General features: G+C 34.5%; 1 protein-coding gene across 5 annotated transcripts in view; it reads right to left on the bottom strand.

Annotated features, from left to right (window-relative positions):
* Positions 1 to 27,206, bottom strand: part of LOC145673227 (cell adhesion molecule Dscam2-like) — a 510,467-nt gene that overhangs the window by 64,456 nt on the left and 418,805 nt on the right. For all 5 annotated transcript variants that reach the window (XR_014128733.1, XR_014128732.1, XR_014128734.1 and 2 more), the window contains exons 14-18: positions 26,192 to 26,340; positions 17,990 to 18,112; positions 14,898 to 15,198; positions 9,284 to 9,459; positions 1,339 to 1,485 (exon numbers count right to left, since the gene is read on the bottom strand). Coding sequence is in view for 2 of the 5 variants with exons in the window: in XM_081742719.1 (XP_081598845.1) it covers positions 1,339 to 1,485; positions 9,284 to 9,459; positions 14,898 to 15,198; positions 17,990 to 18,112; positions 26,192 to 26,340 (896 nt within the window). In the remaining 3 variants the exon portion in view is untranslated. The remainder of the gene's footprint in view (positions 1 to 1,338; positions 1,486 to 9,283; positions 9,460 to 14,897; positions 15,199 to 17,989; positions 18,113 to 26,191; positions 26,341 to 27,206) is intronic.

Genomic DNA, 27,206 nt, shown 5'->3' with positions numbered 1-27,206 from the left:
GTTAGGGAGATCAAACTTGGTACATAATATCCTCATTCAAAGTAAGGATTCCCCTTCCCTCGGTGTTTTTGAAAATTTCCGTTTTAAGGGGGGGGGGGATATCGCCACATTGAAATCTACGTTCTGATTCTTGTAATGACATCACTGGAAAATGACTATAACCGTTTCAAGTGAATTTTGGAACATAGCTACTATCCACCTCAAGCTGGATTTTATACCATGGTCACTTTGATTAAAGGGCATGTCATAAAGGAATAGAGGGGTTTAAAATTCCTCCCTAAAATATCATCATCACAGGTATTCTGTCATTATGAGCAGGTCACTTGCCGCAACTGAGAACTTCTATGCTGCATTACAACAGCATGTTGTATATTTTACTTGTAACAATCATAATTTACTTGTAATTTTGGGCCATAATGTATTTTAAATATATACTAGACAGAAGAAAAGAAAGACAAAGAAATAATATAGTTATAATGTTAATATATAAAAAATATTCAAATGTTTTTATGTAATCTAATCTTGTTGTCATCGTCATGACAACAAAAATTAAATAGTATTATTCAGTTAATTAAGCAGACATCTTAGAAATTTGTGCAGAAGTAAACTGTACGCTTCTCCTTTACATTTATTAAACAAAGTGTACAAAAAGGGTAATTTGTGTGTTCTATGGCTCAATATTAACATTTAAGAACCAGACATATCGTTATACCATGGTCTTTCCCTAAGCTCTTTGTTTTCACATACGATTTTTCTGTTTTGGTATTGTCCATAATTGTAATCTACTTCGTTCCCTTCCTCTCTTTTCTGCCACTATACTCTCTAACACGATCCACATAATACACTTCCCTCTTAGCCAATGTCTCAAACAATTTCTTTCCTCTTTAACAATATCTAAAATTGTTCTTTTCTCCCCCATGAACATTTTATAGTATTTTATCATTAAACTTCCATTGAAATACATACCCTAAAGGGGAAGGGGATTTAAACTTCTTATTAACCTATTTTTCCGTGCCAAGAACGGACATTTCAGCTAGTATGTTATAAACTGACCACAGATTTGATGGTATCCTGTTTCACCCACTTTCGATTAGTTATCGACACTTATTCGGCTTAAACGACTCAGTTTCTTTCCTAAAATTGCAAAGTTCAAAATACTTTTAAATATTCGTCGTTACAAACACATAATTTATAACTAAAATGGGTGAATTTTATACTTGATAAGAACTAAAATGCTCTTCATGTTTGCTATTGACATCGTAGGGATTCGATTACGGATAACCTGGCGAAAACGCTATTGCGAACACTAGTTCTTTCTTCCAATACACGTAAACGTACCTAACCACTCTTCTGCCTGCTCGTAGTGTAGCTTGTATCCTTGGATGATGCCATTTGCATGAGAAGCTGGAGGTGCTTGCCAACTCACTTGCAAACTTTGTGACGTTAGGGCTGTACATCGAACATCCTGTGGCGGCATACTAGGAACTAAAATAAAATATAACATGTTGTAAATATTTAAGTATTGAGCTTTAGAGTAAAATAGATTAGACTGTCTTCAAAACGAGTAACCAACCTTCAAAGTTACATAAAAACAAGAATTGTATATTATCATGCAAGTATATTTCTTCATTTGTTGTACCGTTTACTATAAACGGCACATTTTACTAGTGCAAATATAAGATCATATAGAATGAATATAACATACGCCAATAAATTTCTGGAATCTATTACACTTCATCCAAAAAATGTGAAGAAAAGCTTTCTAGAAAACGTGAGTATAAAATTCATTCTTACGAAAAACGATAACATCTTTGCGGAAAAATAATCATAGATACGTGCCTTTTCTAAATTTGGAAAAATTATTTTCTTAACTTTTTCTATCGGGAGAGTTTGGTACGGTACAAATTCAATCAATATTGTTCATGACAATAAACAATATACTCGGATATATCACTATTATTACTGAACGAAAGACTAGTACAGAATAAAGAAATTTTCGTAAAAGATGAAAATTAAATGTAGTTATTGACGGTATAATTAATCATTAGTTAAGGTATTATTCCCCCGGGGAAGCTCAACTAAAGAACAGAAAAAATTATGTGTTGATAACTATATAAAATAAAATAGGAATAAACTATGCTGTCTTGCATAATATTCTGATTTGATAATGGTCAAATACAATCATCAATATGTGTTGTTAAGATACTATTTTAAATTGTGAGAAATAAATTTGCTTAATTGCCAGAAAACTCATCTCAATAGTAAACTAACTGTTGGAGATTTTTTCACTAGAAATATGTTGTCATGTTATAAGGTTATTAACGAAACATTTATTTTTTGATTCACGAACAAAATTGCCAGTTGTTTTTGAGAAAATCTTTAAGAAACAACCAATTTCCAAGAGCAGCCATGGCTGAACCTCGCCCGCTTCAAAAAAGACATTTTCATTCTAGATTTTTTCTAAGAAAAAAAAAAAAACTTTATTCGAGTCGTTTACGATAAAAATCACCCTTGGAAAGTACTAGTATTGTGGGGATAAGATGAAAATTCGAAAAAAGTCCTTAGAGAATTTTATAAAAACCTTAAGTTTAAAATTGATCTCGATACGTTAAAGAGTATTATATTTAGACGGTGAACATATTCACGTACGGACGAAAAGATTGACATCCATTAAAAAAAAAAAAAAAAAATCATTTCTCACCATGTAGAGGCTATGAAACATGTAAATGTGGTTGAAATCTCGAACATGAAATCTCGATTTTTCAACAATCACAATACATTCTTCTTTCCTACGGATGTTCAACAGTAAAAGGTACAAACTATTGCGTACAGACTATACAAAATTATAATACTATAATACTATAATAGTATAATACTATACTATAATACAAGATAAACTAAAGTTCTTACTCTAAAAAAAAAAAAAAAAAAAAAAAAAAGGGAAAGAAAGAAATAAAAAGAGAAAAAAAGTTAGAGAACGGAAAAACAATTGTAAACCATTCAGTTCGACGCCACATTGGAAATCTGGATCAAGTGATTATGTTACAGAGTTGAAAGCAGAGAGGCAGTAATGAAAGAGAATAAAATTAATGGAACAGGTTGATCGGTAGGATGGCAAGAATGTAAATGGATAATTATAGAAGAGATCGGTTGGTTTATTTGGAGTTTAATGTCTCTTTCGAACACCGAGTCTGTATGTTACGTTGTCTACATACCAACATGGTACCCAAACCACGTAGATCACACTTGTAATCGAATCCAAATGTTCCGTGTCTTAAGGCACGTACCTAATAATAAACAAACATGTAGAAGCTTAATTAGTCCGTTAGGAACGTAAAAGGAATGAACGCCCTAAAAACCATCCAAGCCTATGGTTGGGTATTGAATGCCCTATTTGCTAAATTAAACGTACATGAGGCTAATAAACCACACCCGTTCTCTGCGTCTAGATGTTGTAAACTACAGATTGTATATAAACTACGGCATACTACCATTAGCAGGCCGTAACCATATTTAGCATAGGGCATTAATCTTTGTATAACTGCAGGATATGTGAGCATAATAAAAAATAGTTCAATGTAAATAATTATAACTTTTGATTAAGCATAATTTTAGCCTACGGAGTACTGCGAAGTGAAGGCTTGAAGGAGGAGAACTAGTGAGAGTTAATAGACAGTAAAATTGTGTAGGAAAAAATACAATGTTCAGCCTGGGAACACTAACACTTGAATCTAGATTTCAATGTGGTACTTAAGTTCATGCATCACGGCTATTAGTGTTTTACTGTTTCCAATTTAGTCTTTTCTTTTAACTTCCGCCTTTTCCCTATCTGATAAAACATTTAGCGAAAGGGTTTATAACGTACTTTGTGCTGTGCGTTTATATTATTTTCTCGTAAGGCATATCAAGTTTGGGAGTTAAATAACAACATTCGAGATTCTTTTTTATGTCATAGATATTATGAGGGAGAATGGAGCTAGTGTTTATGCTAAGGAGTAGGTTTCTTATAATTTTAAAATGACTCCAAATCTTCATTGCGTTTCAAGATTTTTGAGAGATGTTTGGAAAGAAATGCTCATAGAATTAACCAGGTTGTTCCTATATTTCGTCATCTTCAATAATATCTGTAAAAGTGTAAGAAATTGATACGAATAATTAATGTTGGAAAAATCTATTTCAGTGGGTTTCGATATTGAATACGATTTCCGTAGTGCTTCATAATTTAGCTAATATGTTGTGTAATTCATTAAATTTTATCCCAGAATGGAAGGCTATTAACAGAAAATTAATGGCATAATCCAAACGTTCGCTACTTTTAGAAAACCATTTAGAACAATATTTTAGAGGTTGCTTACGTTTAAGACTACAAGTGGGAACATTTGTTGAGAGTTCTGTTGAGAACATTTTATCGATTTTAGTGACACAAAGAAGCAGAGAAAGTCTGATTAGATGCAAGTACATTTATTCATTTTCTTTTTAATAAGCATTGATAATGGCTGGCGAATTGTAAAATCTTCTCTTCTTGGTGTTAAAGGTGGTAGTTCTTATTTTAGGGTCAAGTTAGCATTAGGAACGTAAGTTACTGCATTCTCCATATGATGTTTCAAAATGGCCAAACTGACATACTATATAATCAGTTGTGATATACTAGATATGCATAACTAAAAGAGAAATCTAATCCATTTCGAAACCACTTGTAACGCTATTGCATTAAAATACATACATGCTGTTGTAAGTAGTTTATAAGATTGTAAAAAATATATATATATTTATTTATTAAACTATTTTGGTTAATGTTTACTCTGTTTCAACACTAGTAGTTGTATTTGAAATCATTTAGAGAAAAAGCAGAAAAATATGTTTTCTAGTATGTTTTAAAAGGAACAAAAATTGAATAAGTTTGTGTAGAATTTTTAAATCCACAAAACTAATGAAGAAGACAATTATTTTGTATACAGGATATTGTAATTTGAAGCCATTGAACTCGAAAACGGAAGAGTTTACCAGAAAAAATTAAATAAAATTTTGAGAAAGTGATCAAGTCGTAAAATATTTACTCTGAGTTTTGTTTATTTTCCTTTCATTCACATAAAATATTAAATCTATTTTAAGATTAAGTTGAAGGTTTTGTGTTTTATGAAGAAATGTAATAAAATTGCTTAAGATGCCTAATTTACAATTGCAGTTTACTGGTTGTTTTGCGTTCTGCTAACGTGAATTACCGATATGAAGTACTAAATGTTCTATGAATTCATAATTCCTCTGGTAAAACATATGCAAATGTTACGAATTAAAACCCACAGTTTCACTAACCAAGGGTAGTTCATACGATTCAAAATATATTTATATTACAATAATTATAAAGATTACAGAATCGGTGAACATCACTAAATAGTCCAATATGGGTTCACATAAGGTTGTATTATTCGCTATTTCATTTAGAAGATCGATCCAATTTGTATTCTCATTTACAATATTTTTACAAGGGCACGAAGATATCGGTTGTCGGTTACTGGTACAATGTCGTAATTATTTCTTCGAATTAGCATGTGTTCTATCGTTTTTTTCAATTTTTTCTATAGTTGTCTTTGCTCTATTCTGAAAGTACATAGAATTTCTTGAATAAGTATTTAATGACATACAGTATGTTCCCGTTGGGTTGTTTTGGTTACAAGAAATAATAGATTATGTAACTATAATAAAGATGATAATATTCAAAGGTTCTGAATCGCTACAGCAAAATAGAAATAGATGAAAATAGGGTGACATAATGAATTTTCATAAAATGGAAATTTGTTGTGCCCAATGCTTATATAATTAAATTGAAAATGTAATATTAATTATTTCCATTAAGTCCGGAATTCATATTACGAATTTCTATTGTTTTGGTTGAAACGTATTTACAGAATAATAATTTATTAATTAGGATGTAGAAAGATTTAACCCTTTTAAATTATGGCTTTTTTGAGGTATTTTGCAGACTTTCACTCAATCATCTACTGCGTCAAGACTATTTTCTCGTAGGATCATGGTTCATACCCCGTTTTGTTTCTAGTAAAGCAGTGTTTCCAACTGCGTCCGTAAAATTTCCCTAAAGTGTATCAAATGCGGGAAATTTCCGCTCAAAGTGGGAAAAGGGATTTTCTTTTTTAAAAATAACTTTTATTTATCGCGAATATCTCCCCTTTGGTATCGGATACGATCATGCGAATGCTACTTAAAAAACTTTGCTTTGCTTTATGATGAAGAGAATGAGATACAAAGAGTGGCCCTGGGATGAATAGTTTTGATGCTACAGCCGATTTACATAGTTTCCCTTGATAATACCTTTTTAGTGAATTTCTATACTATCATCATCATCATTAAGACTGTTCATTGTGGGAATATAAATTGTATCTCGTTTTCTTTACCATAAACCAATCTTTCAAACGGTACCATTCACATGTCTCTAGCATGTACCATAGTGGAGAAAATTCGCAAAAAAGGGAAATTTTTGTCAAAAAATCCCTTTCCCCCCGATTTTGGGCTCCTCTGGCCGGCCCCTGTGTCAACCCACAAAGCCCAGAAAAATCTCAAACATACTACATACTATATTTAATAACTGTACGAAGTTTCAATGTTATATCTTGAAAAATAAGAGAGGAAAAAAATATTGCCCCACGTGCAAACAGTATCAGCTTTCCCCTATGTGAGCAATGGATAACCCATTTTTATATGAAAATTTCCTGACTCATCCCTAAATATTGTAGAGACATGATTGATACACCGTTTTGTTTGGACAAAGCCAGTCTTTTAAACGGTACCTCTCGCATGTCTCTAGCATGTACCATAGTGGAGAAAATTTGCGAAAAAGGGAAAGTTTTGTCAAAAAATCCCTTTTCCCCCGATTTTGGGCCCCTCTGGCAGGCCCCATGCTAGAGACATGCAAGTGGTACCGTTTGAAAGACTTGTTTATGCCAAAGAAAACGAGGTACGTATCATGACTTTAGAATAAATAGTGATAACACTGTAGATACTTTACTAAAATAATTGACTAAAAAGTGTAAAAAATGAAAAAAATAAAGAAATCGAGATTTTTTGAAACACGTCTGTTAACTCTAGCAACATGAGTCATACCTCATTTTCTTCAGCATAAGACAACCTTTCAAATGGTACCACTCAAATTTCGCTTTCGTGAACCTGTGAAGAGAAAAATGGGGTAAAGGGATTTTTTTCTTTAAAAAATCCTCTTTTTTCCATTTTGGACGAGATTTTCCCGCTTCTGGTACACGATAGGGACATTTGAGTGGTATATTTCAAAATCCTGTCTTATAACAAAACCAACGAGGTACAAACCATGATTCTAGGGTAAACAGTAGTGTGTCAGGGATTTTTTTGAAGAAACTTCTCAAATATACCCTTTTTTAAAACCCATTGTCCATGTTTGTGACGTCACAGCCCCCAGATAGAACACGCGAGGCTAAAAAATGCCCATAAAATATGTTCTATGATGCTTCCATATTTGAATGAATGCAAAATACCCGGTCTAAAAAGCTTGACTAGAGACTTATAAAGCAAATTCCGAAGGTCGACGCCATAGCACAGGTTGTGCCATCATAATTTAAAAGGTTAATAATTGATTTCTTATATATAATGACGAAGATAATATTAATGAATATGTAGGTCAAGGTATCGTTTATCCGTGAATAAAATTTAAACGTCTGAAATACTAATTACATATTACTATTCGATAAAAGAAAATCGCAACTTACGAAGTTATGTGAAACAGTTATATTGACGTCTGATTAAAAACTGAGTTTTTTTGATAGACTGAAGTAAACTATAACTAATAAAATTGGTGGTTCTAACTGAAATTGTTATATAAATATGGAATTTTACTTTATTTTTACTGTCGTAGGAACAATGATGTGTGCTATATTAAAGAAAATAATCTATGAAGTATTGATGATTTGATTTTAAACTGTTTAAATTGTTCAGTAAAGTACTTTATAATATTTATTAAAATGTACTGTTATTTGGTATGTTTTATTATTATTATACGTTGTATTAAACAATATGATCGAATTTCTCCTCAGACGGGTGCTAATATTTCAAAACGAATCTAAATAACACAGATATTGTTTCAATTTTGTTTGAAGATATTTCTTCTGGCAATCCTACCAAATTTCAATCTGTGTTATATGGTAAAATATGACTATCACGGTTGCAGCAGTACGCATCTTACGCAAGTAACCCATATAATTTCGAATTTGACATAAGCTTGATCAATGCCTGGGTGGCTATAATCTAAAAGGAGATATTGGAAGAAATTAGATGTCTAATTGCAAAAGATGATGATTGTTATTATTTCTTTAGGAGAAGGACTAGAGTACTAACTAAAAAGACAACCAATCAATCAATTCTTAGGAAAAAGAGAGACAATTCTTATAGACAAGTACAAAGATGAACTTATTGTTTTCATTGAAGAGATTTAACTGCTGTCGCTGTTCTGTCTGTATTAATTGATTCTTTGTGTATATATATATATATATGTTCAGTCTCTCAGGAGTTTACGGATCTGATTCCAGTCTTTTCTGTTTGTGTTTTATACAAAGATTTACGTAACTTTTTATCAGTATATATTAGGTTCTTTATGAACCATTTGAACTTAAATCAGTTTTCCAGGTTTATATGTAAAGGTTAGTCAAATGAATCTCGGGAAAATGACACTATTCTTCAATTACCATGTATCTATACTTATGAAATTGTTGGATTAAGAAGCCATTACCAATGTCGATCGATACTTCAACAGCTTTTGACCGTTATAGTGAAAAATCAAGACTTGAAGGTATGGTTTCCTAAGGAGGAACATATCATATTTCAGAAAAAAAGCTAGGATCTACATAGTAACGGTACTTGAGTGGTCTGGTCTATGCAACCTACAGCCTTCCAATCTGTTCCCATGCGATTTCCATGTTTTCCGGGAACTGAAGAAACATTTAAAGGATTTTCTCCGTGTCCAAGAAGTGTGGGAGAGGGTGCAACATTGGTTTCATACACACGCTAAGAATTGTCCCTCACCAAAGTGGAAAAACTTTGTTGTTCATGGTAGAATTATTAACACGTGAGTATATTTAAGATCTTTAACTGACTTTCGCCATATTTCATTTGATTATCTATTATACATTATTTTGTTACAGCCAGGAGACAGAGCAATACAAAGGTTTTTAAAAAATATATAATAGGATGAATAATTATTTTCTAATTATTACAATTTTACACAATACTGATAACTAATACCTACCATCTTCAAGTGTTTGCGTGACAACTGGTTCAGTCAGAGGACCAAGACCGACTTGATTAAAAGCCTGGACCACAACAGCATATTTCGTAAATTTGTTAAGGCCGGTTAGAACCAATTCTCCCTTTTCTTCAGTTTGGAGTTGAACTGTAGTAAAGTTATAATTACTTCCGGTAGACCTAAATATAAAATTACATAAAAATTTAGTACATAAATGGAGCAAAATGCACAGAAAAGATAAATTGTTCGTTGTTTATATTTACTTCAAATTAACTTATTAGAAATCTTATGTTCGAGTTTGCGTAGAAAATCTCAAGTCTTGTCATAAATATCCAACTTTGGGTATTTAAGTTCACACGTTAGTTTTTTTCTTTTAAATTATACAGCTGTACACAAAAGTTGAACAATTATATATTACACATGCCATAACATAAATAATATTTACAATTCGGTTTTGTCAATTTTTCTTTAGTTTAACGTCCCACGATTATGCACCGAGACAAATGGAGATGGTGATGATGAGATGGATTATAATGATGGAATGAATAAAATGGTAGGAAACAGTAGAATCCCAAGAAAACCCATTGGCACATTGTTTGTTCAGTACAAAGTCTATTTGGAATGGACTGGAATTGAACAGGGGCCTCACGAAGCAGAGATAAGCGCTCTACCATGAGCCATCGCAGCCCCGGTTCTGTTTAATATTTCAACCGCTTAAACAGTTGTCACCAAGACTCGCTCCCTTACATTGAAAAGGATCAATTTCCTTCAATCCAATAAGCACAAACTCCTGATCTTGGAGGAATACATTTGCAAGGAAAATATTGTAACTTTTATTAATTACATTACTTTTTAATTTTTTATTAATTTTTAATTTTGAATAAAACTCGTTTATTTGTACTGTACAGTACAGTCCAACCTCTAAATATTGGAATTTAATCAAAAGAACTCAAATTTACTAACGGAAAATTTTACTGTGGATTTCGAGAGTTGTTCTCCTCAGCACTTTACTTTAATTGATCGATTCTGACAAACGACATGCCTCATATGATAAGACATCAATATATGAGAAATTTAGGTTATTCTAATATAGACACACATTAGAATATACGTTTATTGAATTCGAGCAATTGATGGATTTTATTACATAATTTTGAAAAAAATGAAAAAAATATCTTAATAATTCAACCGCTAAGACTTTTTTACGGAACTGTTTCAGTTACTTATACTGTGACTTTTTTCACCAGTTGTCATCACAGAACATGTTAGATTCCAGAGATCTATGAAGAAGAAGTTGATGTATACACATAGTTTCTCACCATAGGATTGCATGAATTCGTCGACAAAAAGTTCACTTCCAAGTTTTTAGAGCCCTTACATCACAAAGTTCAAGACGTTGTGTTCATTATAACTTATTCGATGTTCACTTTAGTCTGTTGAAAAGCCTCACAAGATAAGTTGCTGAAACAGTTCGGTAAAAACTCTCAGCGACGCAGTTATTAAGATTATCTTAACATTTTTCAAAATTACAGAATGAACATGTTTTTAAAATTGGGCTGTGTTTATCTGGTTGCTTATTAGTTGAGCAAGTTTAAACGCCTAAAATCCCCCCTTTGAATGATGACTAATTACTGACAAGGGACGTATGCGAATCGTGACAGCTAGATATTTATGAAAATTTCTACACTGGCTAATTGTAGATCGCTAATCATCGTAATGATAGTCATTCGGTGCAGAAGTGCCTTGTTTACCCGCTGTGCATAATACATATACCAAGCAGTGGCTGAGTGAGGCTGTGTCGAGTTATACCCCAAAAACGCCAGGAAAAGGCAGCAAATGAAAAATGTTTGAAGGTAACCTGATACCTACAGGAGGAGAACACGTGACCAAGAACACGGCAGTAGTATCACACAAGCAGTGCTTCCACCCCAACACACTTATAGCCTTTCAAATAGAACTATACCATTTTATGGCATTAAAACAATTGGCATAAAACGCGAAAGAAAATAAACGAACGGTGGGTTATCAGTGTTGTCAAATAAAGGAGATAGAAGGTTCTAAAGTTGAGAAATGAGGGGGTCAGTACAGAGAAATGAACAAATGTACAACAACAACAAGACTGCAGAAGGAACAAATGTACAATAGGGAGTAAACTACAGCAGGCCTAGCATCCAGTGACTAACAGGATTGATACAGGATTCACCCAAGAAAGGGCACATGTTAGAGTAGTCTTAGAAAGAAGAAGTCCCATTTGACACACAGGAAATGTGAATAGGAAGTCTTCTTATAGCGTAGCAATTCCAATGGCATTTGTGAGAAATCGATAGCTCGAGCCGTTCCCGAGAGCTATAAAACGAACTATCTTGGGGTTGCAATACTGCATAAAATCCTGCATGCCTTCTAAACCACAGAAACAAAAGGGAACGCGTAAAAATATTAAAGAAAAGCTTTGGCACGAAAGGTAACAAACCTATGACAAGAAAGTACGTAAGAATCGATTCGCAAAGATTAATGACCTGTGATGGGTGTCAGTCAAGAGTGTAGGAAACGTTAACATGTAAGACAACGATGAAGACAAAACACATTGCATTCAGGTTAACAGTAATACAGGCGCATAATATTTTAATATAATACACCAATACACACAACAGAAAAAACATAGATAGTATGGCAAAATACTACATTTCTCGCCCTAGTCGCACACTCGATATGATGCATCAAACCCGTTAGTCACTGGATCTTGTAGTTTACTTCCTTGTACCTGCACACATTTTTTTTTTTTTTTTGCCTTTTTCCGGCGTTCTTAGGGTATGACTTACCACAGCTTCACTCGGTAACTGCGTGGTATATATATTATACGTAGCTGGTAAACAAGGCATTTCTGCACCGAGTGACTATCACCACAATGATTAGCGATCGTCGATTAGTCAGGGTAACAATTTTAATAAATATCTAGCTGTCACCGTTCATATACGTCCCTTGTGAGCATTTTTGGATTCCATTGGTAATCAAACATGGGACCACGCACACTAAAGCCTTTACAATTCTAATACAGCCAAACTATTTTCGAAAATATGAACAAATCCTTAATTAAATCTATGTCCATAATACTCTCTCCACTTCTGAAAAAAAAAAGTCTGAAATCCTGAATGATTGGTATTATTAAGGAATACCAAGGACGACTAAAACAAAAAACCTATGGTGAGAGACGTTGAGGAGGGGAAGAAGGACAATATAAAACAGAACAACTATTACAGGATGATTTTTTTTTTAAACTCATGGATTTCATTTGGGTCCACAATTTCTAACTGAAGTCCGATTTTCAAGCGGTTTGTGGCAAATGATCAATGAAGGATGGGAGACTTATGGAATTATGTTTACTGGTTTAAACTTATCCGGGATAATATCGGCCACGCCTAAAGAAAAACAGCAAATATTCGCCACTGTAGCTTACAATTGGAATGAGGTGCAGTGTGGAGGTTTGAGTTTTAGATGGCAACTTCGTCAAGTCAATAAGAAACAGGAAACTGGGCCGTTGTATTGGTAATTGAGCTGTACAGTTCTGTACTACTGTGTGAGTATGATCAGGACACAGTGAGAATAGTGTCCTCTGTGGAGCAACGTGAGTTTATCGTTAAAAGTTTTTGGAGAACGGAATCTGCTGTTGTTACCCAAAGGGCATTTAGAAACAAATTTGAATCACGTTCTTCCTCAGACTGGAACGTAACATGGTCATTAAGGGAATAAATTGGAACAAACAGGATAGCTTTTGAGTGAGACAGGAAATCGGACCCGGCAGGCGGGTGTTGTGGAAGATGTCAGTTATTGACTCCCTAGGTCGCACAAGAAATCTCTGCGTAGTTTGTCGCAAGAAACTGGCTATAGCTATTCAATATGTGATTTATGTGTGTTACCACTAACACTAAATTTGTATTCTCACTCACACTTAATTTATATTTTGCAATTTTTTCTTCCAAAATCCCAAACTTCATTCCAATCGTAAGGCACACTGGTGAATATTTGCTGTTTTCCTTGAGATGTGGACGATAGTACCCCAAATGAATTTAAACCAGTAAACATAGCTCCATAAATCTCCGATCCTTCCTTGATAATATGCCACAAACTGCACGAAAATCGGACTTCAATTAGAAATTCTAGATCCAAATGAAATCCGTGAGTTTTAAAAGAATCACCCTGTATACTATAACAATATTATGAGACAACTTATTCAAAGACTTAAATTAGTAATATACGTCGGGAAGGAAGTAATGCTGGTAGTAACTGCAAAACCTTAGTCTATATGTGCCTTGATAAATAAAATCATTTGTGTATTAAAATATTGCCTAATAATTCTACAAGTTAAAAGAAATTGTAAGTATGGCTTTTCTGTCAAATGCTGAGAATAAATACAATAAAATATATATGCATACATAGTATGTTTCAATGATTTTCACAGTTGGAAACATAAATTAAAACTACAACATTTCTCCTTGTTTCCTGTAGATATTATCCTAGTGCGGGGAAAATTAAGGGTAACGCAAGAAGGAGGTGAAACATATGTGGGGGAAAAACACACATACACACAACAAAATAGGAAACTGTTGTATGTAGCGTTCAGTGCACAAGAGAATCTGGTCATTTTGAACATATTTCATTTCTTAACATGTCTATTTATTTCAGAGCTTAAAATATCCGTATTAAGACATTTAAATATCTTTATTATTATTATTATTATTATTATTATTATTATTATTATTATTATTATTATTATTATTATTATTATTATTATTATTAAAGTGTGAATTTTTTCTTGTAATTAAATATTTTGTACATACTTTTATTTTTCCCACATCTTTGGTAATGTGACTTGATTTACAATACTAAAGGGCAATGTAGATGTTTTTGCTAAAATAAAGAACTTGTGGAGAAGAAAAGTAAATCAATTCCGAGTCATATTTATGGTGTGTTAGGTCTTATTTACTCGTACGAGGAAGTGCAACCTTAATAGAAATTCAAATTTTAACAAATGACTCACAACAATACTACTTGAAACAGATAGGAATTCAACAAATTTTCACTTTAGATTATCTTATTCATACAATAAACAATTCTGAAAAAGGAAGGTACAGGGTGAAAGCAGAAAGAAAGATAGTATTCTGATGTGACTGAATTCATCGAGAAAGAGACAATTACTGAGAAAGAATAATCAAGAAAGAATGAAGAGAGAACTAGGAAAACATCAGAGATATACGTCATTTGAATCTGAGTCACTATCTGAATAATCAGAATCAGATTCATTGGAATCAGAGAGTGACAAAGTACACTTCAACACTTGAGGAATAGGAAGCATACTCTAGAAGCACATTTGATAATTTTACTAGGCAAATGGTCGGTATCGTAGGTAATTACTAATTGCAAGAATAAAGTTCAAAAATGCATTGGCCTAATGTACTTTAAAGTGTACATTGGCTGACTTTTACCCAACAATTTGAACTTCAGATTTCTTACCCAAGTGTACCGGTTTGGAGTTACAGAAATATAGTACCCTTAATTATATATATATTATATATATATATTTATATTAGCACTTTTAGAAAGCATGGTACCTGACATCTACCTCATCTCCTTATATCCGACGTAATATCCTTGAATGTTTCCATGTTGAAGCTCTTTCAGTGGAGGCATCCACGTAACTCGTAAGGCGGTTGAAGAGATTGGATATACTGATAAATGGCGCGGAGGTCCACTTGGTTTCTGAGGTTCTGTTGTCACTAGTAACTCTGCACTTGGATCACTTCGTCCCACTGGACTTTCAGCAATAACTCGAAACATGTATCGAGTGGCTGGTTGCAGGTTTTCTACTAACACACTTTGATCTGCAGTTGCCAGTTCCCTAATGTTGGGTTTATTCCAAGGACCTGAAAGTTATAAAATCAAAAATATTAGATGAGTAGATCAATGATAGGATTCAATTGAAATGTCAAGAAGGAGACTATTTATCTCGGCACGATATGAATCAATGGCCTAAACTTGTTGCTTATGAAAGCACTGCCAAGAATTGATATTACAATCGTTACAGACATAAAAAGGAAACAAAAAACTCTGGATTCATACAAAAGTAACGAAATAATAATAATAATAATAATAATAATAATAATAATAATAATAATAATAATAATAATAATAATAATAATAATAATAATAATAATAATAATAACGTTAGGCTTTAAAAAAAAGCAAAGCAAAGAAGGTTAAAATAATACGTAGATAGAAACAACAATAATAATAGGACTTGAAAACTAACCATAGAAAAGTAGATGAGAAATTAAACATATGAAATGAAAGATTGAGTAAATGTTAGCTAATTTGATATTACGGTTAAAAGCAGCGTCGAATTTTCGAGTAGGCAAAGCAGGTAAGTTGTGTAGGGTTGCAGAACTCAGGAGGGCCAAAAAAGAAAAACAAAATCATTTGGAACAATTCTTTTCTTTTTTCAAAAGAAAAAAAATATTGTAACGTCCAACGTTTTGTTTGAATAGGATGAATGAATTGTTTTAAGAGTTTTGTGTTGCTATAATACTTCTGTAATTTTCATTTTGAATATAAAATTAATAATAATAAAGAAGAAGATTAACGACCTATCTACACCCACAAAGCTGCCTTTTATACACTAAAAACTAAATGCACTATAAAAGTACTCTGGTGTGAGTGAGAGGTCTTCGGAAATTAATTGCTTAGGACCGTAAAATGTCTAAATCCGCCTCTGCATAAAAGTTTGGTACTACGAAACAGGCCAGTAAAAGTTGTCATCTCCGAAACTCTCTTTCTTTTTTACAGCACTGAGAGAAATGTGCACCTGAATCAAAATTGAAGAAAACACGTTTCTTTCTATTTGGACAGGTTTTCGTCAGTTGGTTTCGTTGAACGAATTACGCAAGAATTGTGGTTAAAAGTTATTGGTAATTAGACAAGTTAGGTTTTGATTCCACATTGTTGAACTATGGTAACTTCCAAAACTATGGAGATTCAACGTTGGAACTGGAAGAGAGACCCATGGGGTACAACTTCTAGATTTAATGGAGGGATATGGACGGAGGAAGAAATTTATTCTTTTAACTCTAAATGCATATCAAAGAACAGTTTCTCTCTTTTTAAAATCATTTTAGATTGTTAAACTACACTATACATACCATAAGTATGGAAAGTAGTATAGAATATCTCTGACTGCCCTTCCGTCCGTCTGCCTTTTTGTTTGTCGACAGGAATTAGATAAGGAACGGTAAGAGACAAAGAGAATCTTTTCTTTTAATATTAATTCAACACACCAAGAACTGGTTCCAATTCCACTCTTTATCATTTTATTCAACGAAAAGAGTAGATTTATTCTTACAGTTTTAATATTCGGACCTTCATAGAGAGAGAGAGAAAAAAAAAAAAAAAAATGGCAAGCTTTCTTCTTTATTTTTCAGTTTCGGTTTTTAGGGTCTTGAGATATGTTTCGTCTCTTCTTTCATCTTTCTTTTGGAACTGGTAGTTATGAATACTACTTCCAGTTTTAATATTTAATCCTCATACTTCGGAAGCCCATCTAGTTTCTACCGATGAAACAAAATTAATTATTGAAACCGGAAGCAGTAAATGTAACACTTCAAAATTCATTAGAAGAATAATGATTGGAATCAAGTCTATTGTTGGATTGTTGAATCTATCCTGAGGACACATTGGTGATTTCAGATTTTCCCCAAGAGAGACTTTCAATATTCGCCAACGGGGGAGGAGGGATGAAAGCAGTACTGCAAAACTACTAGTAGCCCATGTTGAGCACAATCGGAGATATGCCGCGAGGAGAAATTTCAAATTTGTCCCCCGGGTCAACTCATGAATTTATCGTTGGACAGATAGGTGGACATAGTTTATATAAGTTTCGATATTTATGTCAAGTATCAGGTGTTCTAAAAATGGCACCAACGGATGACAGAGCGTTATTATTTAGGTCAAAATAAAGCGAAAATGCTATATGATGATATATTCTACAGGGCCTCCTTCAGCGACTAGGGGGAATCAAAATTTCACTATGTAAAAACGTCGCAGATAAAATTTGGAATATTAGCTTTGATCCTCAAATCCATCAAACAATTACCCCGATTGTTACGCTAGTACGTCAACGTTATCAACTTTTACTGCCATCTGGAAAGAATCAATGTAACTATTTGATGGATTGGTAGATTTTCTCTGAGGCTCTATCTACGCGTTGCCAAATAGCTCATTTCGCGTTTCCAGACGAGAACCTGAAAGGAATACAATTATATATATATTTCGCTTCATTACTTATGGAATAATGCTCTGTAATCCATGGGCGTCATTTTTAGAACACCCGATATAATTGAGAAGTCTGGAAGAAAAGAGCCTAGCTACTGGAAAAGAATGACTACAATGCCTGGAAATTCCATCTCAAAACTGAAGTTGAACAAAGAACAAAATTTACACTTTAGAGGGAATTCAAACAGTCATTGGATTATAATCTGAGATTTTCGTTCAACAAGGACTTTATTAATTTTCAGGATAAATGTACGATTCCAATTCAACTATGAAATAAAAAGGAATGTCAATGACTATAGCCTTATCTCTTTAGATAAAAATATGAATTTACCTAAGATTTTTAAAACACCATGGACTTAATTTTAAAAAAAAATATATACTCTTACTTACCTCTTGTTTCTTTAAGTTGTACTATAAATTTTGTGACACTCGGAAAATCTCCTTTCCATTGTAATCGAACGGCTCTACTCCCAATTTCCACACTCTCCAAATGTTTTGGAGGATTTGGTGGCTCTGAAATACCACAAAAGATATGCAACTTTTTAATGATTTATTCAGTTTTCCTCATATGACCCGATCTATTACAAAATAATACTAATAATAATTTTATGTGAGATTAAGTTAACAGGAAACACAGATGTGAAGCCGCGATTCCATCTTTCATTGAAAACAATTCAAAACATGAAAACTTTTAGGGAAAGCTGATGACCTCAATTCTTCTAATATTGTCTTCGGTGAAAAAACAAAAAAAAAATACAAGTAATATCTGTGTCACTGTTAGAAGTGTGGCTGGCACTGTTAGAAGTATGTGTGTGTCACTGTTAGGAGAGCACCAAAAACAATAGATGCAATTTATTAATTAGCAATCTATTTTTTACATACATATATATATTCAGACATTGCAAAACCACACTCAGGAATTGTAACTATCATTCTACTTAAAGGTTTCTGTAATTCGTGAATCTTTAAATTTCCGAGCTTTCGACTCTCCCCTGGAGTCTTTGTCACTGAGGTTAAAAACAGGAAGAAAATGAACAGAAACATAAAGGAATAAAAAGGAACGGACTTAACAAGGGGAAGAGCTGTGTGGAAAACACTTTGTCAAGTGCGTCAGCGATATGCAGATGTTTTTGAAGCAAAATAAACTATAGCGGAGTCAGTTTGTGCGCCTTTTATGTTTCTGTTGGAAGGTTGCCAACTCATTTTTATTATCATGCCAATGCTGTGAAAATTTTTCGTAAAGAAATTTAAAACTTCGAGTAAAAGAACATATTAGAGATTCGAAAGAGGAAAATCCGATGTCAAGTTTATCGAAACATTTAAAAGAAGCGTAACACAGAACAGAATATTCAAAAATTTTATTTGGAGCTAGAAATAGAGAGTAGAGAGACTGTTTTTTTTTTAAAAAAAAAAAAAAAATTATTTATCCATTAAAAAAAATTAAACCTAGACAAGGGATGGCTGAGTGACGAATGGGAGGCGGTTATCACAAAACTTTCACAGCAGTGGCATGATAATAAAAATAACATGAGTTGGCAACCTTCCAACAGAAACATGAAAGGCATACAAACTGACTCCACCATATTTTAGTTTGCTTCAAAAACATCTGCATATCGCTGACGAACTTGGCAAAGCGTTTTCCACACAGCTCTCCCCCTTGGCAAGCCCGTTCCTTTTTATTCATTGATGTTTCTGTTTTTTTTTTCCTGTTTTTAACCTCCGTGACCAAGACTCCAGGAGAGAGTCGAAAGCTTGGAAATTTAAAGATTCACAAATTACTGAAACCTGTAAGTAGAATGATACATAGATGTAATTTATTAATTAGCAGTCCATTTCTTTTACATACATAGAGACAATTTGTTAATAAACAATCTTTTTTTAACATACAAAGATGCAATTTGTTAATTAACAATCTATTTTTTAACATACATAGATGCAATTGTTAATTAACAATTTATTTTCTTGCATAAAGTATCTGTTCCAGAAGAATAAAATCTACCAATTATTATTGACAACGATCGAGCTGATATATACTTTTTAGCATCGTAAAAATTCGTTGTCTCTATCTTCTTGAAATACTACGATTAAGAATTTACTCTTAATCATCTTATTTTGCTTAGCTCAATACGATATGGCAACTGATATATGTCTTACCTCTGGACAATATAATAGCTAAATAAAATTTTAAAATTAAGAGTTAAATCATATTTTTTTGATTATTTCTCATTAAGCATACTGTGTACTGTCGTTGTGCTAGCAAAATGAAATAAAATGAAATCTTTCAGTTTTTAATGTCCCCTGATTATGCCTGTTAGGTTACGGGAGACGATGACTAAAGCAAGTGAATGGCGATGGAAGAATGGGTGGAATAAGAATGTGGGAGGAAACGCGACTATACTCGAGAAAACTCATAGATACGATGTTGTCTACCACCGTCGTACTGCTAGTGTTATGAGTATACCCGAGTAAACTCATAGATACGATGTTGTCTACCACCGTCGTACTGCTAGTGTTATGAGTATACCAGAGTAAATTCATAGATACGATGTTGTCTACCACCGTCGTACTGCTAGTGTTATGAGTATACCCGAGTAAACTCATAGATACGATGTTGTCTACCACCGTCGTACTGCTAGTGTTATGAGTATACCCGAGTAAACTCATAGATACGATGTTGTCTATTACCGTCGTACTGCTAGTGTTATGAGTATACCCGAGTAAACTCATAGATACGATGTTGTCTATTACCGTCGTACTGCTAGTGTTATGAGTATACCCGAGTAAACTCACAGATACGATGTTGTCTACCACCGTCGTACTGCTAGTGTTATGAGTATACCCGAGTAAACTCATAGATACGATGTTGTCTATCACCGTTGTACTGCTAGTGTTATGAGTATACCCGAGTAAACTCATAGATACGATGTTGTCTACCACCGTCGTACTGCTAGTGTTATGAGTATACCCGAGTAAACTCACAGATACGATGTTGTCTATCACCGTCGTACTGCTAGTGTTATGAGTATACCCGAGTAAACTCATAGATACGATGTTGTCTACCACCGTCGTACTGCTAGTGTTATGAGTATACCCGAGTAAACTCATAGATACGATGTTGTCTACCACCGTCGTACTGCTAGTGTTATGAGTATACCCGAGTAAACTCATAGATACGATGTTGTCTACCACCGTCGTACTGCTAGTGTTATGAGTATAACCGAGTAAACTCATAGATACGATGTTGTCTACCACCGTCGTACTGCTAGTGTTATGAGTATACCCGAGTAAACTCATAGATACGATGTTGTCTACCACCGTCGTACTGCTAGTGTTATGAGTATACCCGAGTAAACTCATAGATACGATGTTGTCTACCACCGTCGTACTGCTAGTGTTATGAGTATACCCGAGTAAACTCATAGATACGATGTTGTCTACCACCGTCGTACTGCTAGTGTTATGAGTATACCCGAGTAAACTCATAGATACGATGTTGTCTACCACCGTCGTACTGCTAGTGTTATGAGTATACCCGAGTAAACTCATAGATACGATGTTGTCTACCACCGTCGTACTGCTAGTGTTATGAGTATACCCGAGTAAACTCATAGATACGATGTTGTCTACCACCGTCGTACTGCTAGTGTTATGAGTATACCCGAGTAAACTCATAGATACGATGTTGTCTACCACCGTCGTACTGCTAGTGTTATGAGTATACCCGAGTAAACTCATAGATACGATGTTGTCTATCACCGTCGTACTGCTAGTGTTATGAGTATACCCGAGTAAACTCATAGATACGATGTTGTCTACCACCGTTGTACTGCTAGTGTTATGAGTATACCCGAGTAAACTCATAGATACGATGTTGTCTACCACCGTTGTACTGCTCGTGTTATGAGTATACCCGAGTAAACTCATAGATACGATGTTGTCTACCACCGTCGTACTGCTAGTGTTATGAGTATACCCGAGTAAACTCATAGATACGATGTTGTCTACCACCGTCGTACTGCTAGTGTTATGAGTATACCCGAGTAAACTCATAGATACGATGTTGTCTACCACCGTTGTACTGCTAGTGTTATGAGTATACCCGAGTAAACTCATAGATACGATGTTGTCTACCACCGTTGTACTGCTAGTGTAATGAGTATACCCGAGTAAACTCATAGATACGATGTTGTCTATCACCGTTGTACTGCTAGTGTTATGAGTATACCCGAGTAAACTCATAGATACGATGTTGTCTACCACTGTTGTACTGCTAGTGTTATGAGTATACCCGAGTAAACTCATAGATACGATGTTGTCTATCACCGTTGTACTGCTAGTGTTATGAGTATACCCGAGTAAACTCATAGATACGATGTTGTCTACCACCGTCGTACTGCTAGTGTTATGAGTATACCCGAGTAAACTCATAGATACGATGTTGTCTACCACCGTTGTACTGCTAGTGTTATGAGTATACCCGAGTAAACTCATAGATACGATGTTGTCTATCACCGTTGTACTGCTAGTGTTATGAGTATACCCGAGTAAACTCATAGATACGATGTTGTCTACCACCGTCGTACTGCTAGTGTTATGAGTATACCCGAGTAAACTCATAGATACGATGTTGTCTACCACCGTCGTACTGCTAGTGTTATGAGTATACCCGAGTAAACTCATAGATACGATGTTGTCTACCACCGTCGTACTGCTCGTGTTATGAGTATACCCGAGTAAACTCATAGATACGATGTTGTCTACCACCGTCGTACTGCTCGTGTTATGAGTATACCCGAGTAAACTCATAGATACGATGTTGTCTACCACCGTCGTACTGCTCGTGTTATGAGTATACCCGAGTAAACTCATAGATACGATGTTGTCTACCACCATCGTACTGCTAGTGTTATGAGTATACCCGAGTAAACTCATAGATACGATGTTGTCTACCACCGTCGTACTGCTAGTGTTATGAGTATACCCGAGTAAACTCATAGATACGATGTTGTCTACCACCGTCGTACTGCTAGTGTTATGAGTATATCCGAGTAAACTCATAGATACGATGTTGTCTACCACCGTCGTACTGCTCGTGTTATGAGTATACCCGAGTAAACTCATAGATACGATGTTGTCTACCACCGTCGTACTGCTAGTGTTATGAGTATACCCGAGTAAACTCATAGATACGATGTTGTCTACCACCATCGTACTGCTAGTGTTATGAGTATACCCGAGTAAACTCATAGATACGATGTTGTCTACCACCGTCGTACTGCTAGTGTTATGAGTATACCCGAGTAAACTCATAGATACGATGTTGTCTACCACCGTCGTACTGCTCGTGTTATGAGTATACCCGAGTAAACTCATAGATACGATGTTGTCTACCACCGTCGTACTGCTCGTGTTATGAGTATACCCGAGTAAACTCATAGATACGATGTTGTCTACCACCATCGTACTGCTAGTGTTATGAGTATACCCGAGTAAACTCATAGATACGATGTTGTCTACCACCGTCGTACTGCTAGTGTTATGAGTATACCCGAGTAAACTCATAGATACGATGTTGTCTACCACCGTCGTACTGCTAGTGTTATGAGTATACCCGAGTAAACTCATAGATACGATGTTGTCTACCACCGTCGTACTGCTAGTGTTATGAGTATACCCGAGTAAACTCATAGATACGATGTTGTCTACCACCGTCGTACTGCTAGTGTTATGAGTATACCCGAGTAAACTCATAGATACGATGTTGTCTACCACCGTCGTACTGCTCGTGTTATGAGTATACCCGAGTAAACTCATAGATACGATGTTGTCTACCACCGTCGTACTGCTCGTGTTATGAGTATACCCGAGTAAACTCATAGATACGATGTTGTCTACCACCGTCGTACTGCTCGTGTTATGAGTATACCCGAGTAAACTCATAGATACGATGTTGTCTACCACCATCGTACTGCTCGTGTTATGAGTATACCCGAGTAAACTCATAGATACGATGTTGTCTACCACCGTCGTACTGCTAGTGTTATGAGTATACCCGAGTAAACTCATAGATACGATGTTGTCTACCACCGTCGTACTGCTAGTGTTATGAGTATACCCGAGTAAACTCATAGATACGATGTTGTCTACCACCGTCGTACTGCTCGTGTTATGAGTATACCCGAGTAAACTCATAGATACGATGTTGTCTACCACCGTCGTACTGCTAGTGTTATGAGTATACCCGAGTAAACTCATAGATACGATGTTGTCTACCACCGTCGTACTGCTAGTGTTATGAGTATACCCGAGTAAACTCATAGATACGATGTTGTCTACCACCGTCGTACTGCTCGTGTTATGAGTATACCCGAGTAAACTCATAGATACGATGTTGTCTACCACCGTCGTACTGCTAGTGTTATGAGTATACCCGAGTAAACTCATAGATACGATGTTGTCTACCACCGTCGTACTGCTAGTGTTATGAGTATACCCGAGTAATCTCATAGATACGATGTTGTCTACCACCGTCGTACTGCTAGTGTTATGAGTATACCCGAGTAAACTCATAGATACGATGTTGTCTACCACCGTCGTACTGCTAGTGTTATGAGTATACCCGAGTAAACTCATAGATACGATGTTGTCTACCACTGTTGTACTGCTAGTGTTATGAGTATACCCGAGTAAACTCATAGATACGATGTTGTCTATCACCGTTGTACTGCTAGTGTTATGAGTATACCCGAGTAAACTCATAGATACGATGTTGTCTACCACCGTCGTACTGCTAGTGTTATGAGTATACCCGAGTAAACTCATAGATACGATGTTGTCTACCACCGTCGTACTGCTAGTGTTATGAGTATACCCGAGTAAACTCATAGATACGATGTTGTCTACCACCGTTGTACTGCTAGTGTTATGAGTATACCCGAGTAAACTCATAGATACGATGTTGTCTACCACCGTCGTACTGCTAGTGTTATGAGTATACCCGAGTAAACTCATAGATACGATGTTGTCTACCACCGTCGTACTGCTAGTGTCATAATAAAAAGAAAAGGCTTAATAAGGATATTCTTCAGTATAACTTTCATGTTAATGAGTGGCCTGCTTATTGTAGAGTAGCAACTTTTAAGTTTACAAAAGGAGAAAAATATTTTCTCGAAAATCACACATGAAGATTTACACTCATCCACATCATTTTGTTCAATGTAATTAGATGTATCGATTAGTATACAAACGTCATCTTTGAAAATTTCTTCCTCCTAAACACTAATAATAGGCAAAAATAGGACATTTTATATATTAAACCATGCTTCGTAGAACAATGGGAACAAGGATCTTAATGTTTCATATTATGCTGAATCGGAATAGTGTATTTAAAATTTTCCTGTTTCATAATATTTTGACAAAATTTTCATACTTAGTAAAAAAAAAAAAAAAACTTGGTAAGTAAAAATTTCAAAAGTTTACCTAAACTGATCTCTAACGTTAAATACAATGACCTTGTATCACCTTCAAGGATAAGCACACTTTCTCTCCTCATTTGTTACTTTGTTTATTAAAGTTTAGTGACCCTTCTTCAGCACTGAGGTTATATAGGAAGAGAACTTACAATTTAAGGTAGAATTTGAACCACTGTAATGCATTTTAATGCTCTTCCGCCGGAAATCGAACCGGGAACCTGTGCATCAAAGGCTCATGCTCTAACTCTAGACCAGCGAAAAGAGCACATTTTCCCCATGTAGAAAGAGTTCCTTTCTTACACTATAAGATCAACAGTGATGGACTGAAGTTCATCTTCAAGTTATACCTACTTATGAAGGGAATCCCCTTTATCCACTGAGAGGTCACCAGCATCTCCCCAGTGTTGGCGTCAGAGTGTTCTAAAGCAAGATTATATCCGCCAGGATACGTCCTGACATTACCAAGTACCAAATAACAGATAATTTTTTTCATTGATAATTCATTTCAATTCCGGTTATCACGGATTAAATTATGAAGGTATTTTTTCGTGACTACAATAATTGCTATAATTGAGGTATACCTATATCATTCTCGGAGAATCCTGTGGATTGATCTTATTCCTTTTAAAGAAAATCTCATTGTCTTTGTCTGGAGTTCCAGGTTGAAAAAACTAACGTAAGTAATTTTTTTATTGTCGGTAAGCTGGCAAGCTTCGTGGAATTAATAAGATTTGTAATTTTTGTATTCGTTGGCAATCTGGCAATCTTGGTGGAATTATTATCAGTTAATTGCAATTTTTGTATTGCACAGTAAACTGCTAACCTTGATGGAATTAATACTAGTTAATTTGCAATTTTTGTATTGCGCAGTAAACTGTTGAGTTTGATGGAATTAATATTAATTATTCGTAATGTAACTGGAATTCCAATTATAAGCTTGGTGGAATTAATATTAATTAATTGTAACTTTTTTATTGCGTAGTAAGTTGAAGCTTGCAAGAATAAATTTCGAATTTCAAGTGCTACTATGACTAATGCTATGTATTAATGAACAAGTGGAGAGTTATTGGTAATCTTTATCAAATCTCACTGGTTACTGATTCCAATTAGAATAACTTACGTTGAACTAGAAGCTGCAGTACTTGTTGCTCCCTGCCATACATGTTGGTAGCTTGACAAACGTATCCTCCACTGTCTACTGGAATTACGTTACTGATTTCCAATTGAGAAATGATTCCATTGGTTGTCGACAGTTCTTTTGTTGAATATCTTAAAAGATAAAAGAATTATATATATATATATATATATATATATATATATATATATATATATATATATATATATATATATATATATATATAGAGAGAGAGAGAGAGAGAGAGAGAGAGAGAGAGAGAGAGAGAAGAGATGATGAAAGTAATGGGCATTAGCTAAGAAAAACCATATATCAAACTGAAACTGTTCTTTTCAATGTAACGTCAACTACTGTGTACTATAATAGGAACTTACTTTTGTTTAGTATTCGCTTAAAAATGTTTCAAATTTATCAAAAAGTAGATACATAAAAATAAATATGGATATTTCCCTCACCTTGGGGTAATTGAGATCGATAATAATCCCATATAAAACGTAATGAATAAAGATGCAGTAATTTCTATTTAACTGCAGAGATCATCAATTATCGTACCATAATTGTTGAAACAAATAAACTCGTTTATCTAATTTTAATTTTTAAAATGAATTCATTTCAAAAGACACATTGAAAAAAGAAAAGATTTTATCTGGTGATTATTATGATTCTCATTACCCCAACGGTAACCATTTTTGAAATGGTTCAACTATTCCCTTATTTTTTCATGAATTCAAAGGGTAAATTAGAATAATGCAGAAATTGCCCCTTTTACCTTTTAGAAAAGGAATTTCAAAAATATTTGGACAGTTGACAAGTGTTAGCGAGTATGTACGTGTCAAGTAACGACGAGTATATACGTAGAAGGGCTGCTCATTTTAATTCCTAGCTGATGTACCGAAAATCATAGAGATGACTTTACCAGCTATTCGCACTTGCTTCCATTCAAAATAGTTTCCTGCTGAATCTATGAGTATATACCGATTCCAGCTTTATCACCATCGTT

This window comes from Thermobia domestica, chromosome 16 (genome assembly GCF_964235325.1).
Source record: "Thermobia domestica chromosome 16, izTheDome1.hap1.1, whole genome shotgun sequence".
NCBI classification, from domain to species: Eukaryota; Metazoa; Arthropoda; class Insecta; order Zygentoma; family Lepismatidae; genus Thermobia; species Thermobia domestica.
This window is presented reverse-complemented; position numbering and strand designations above follow the sequence as displayed.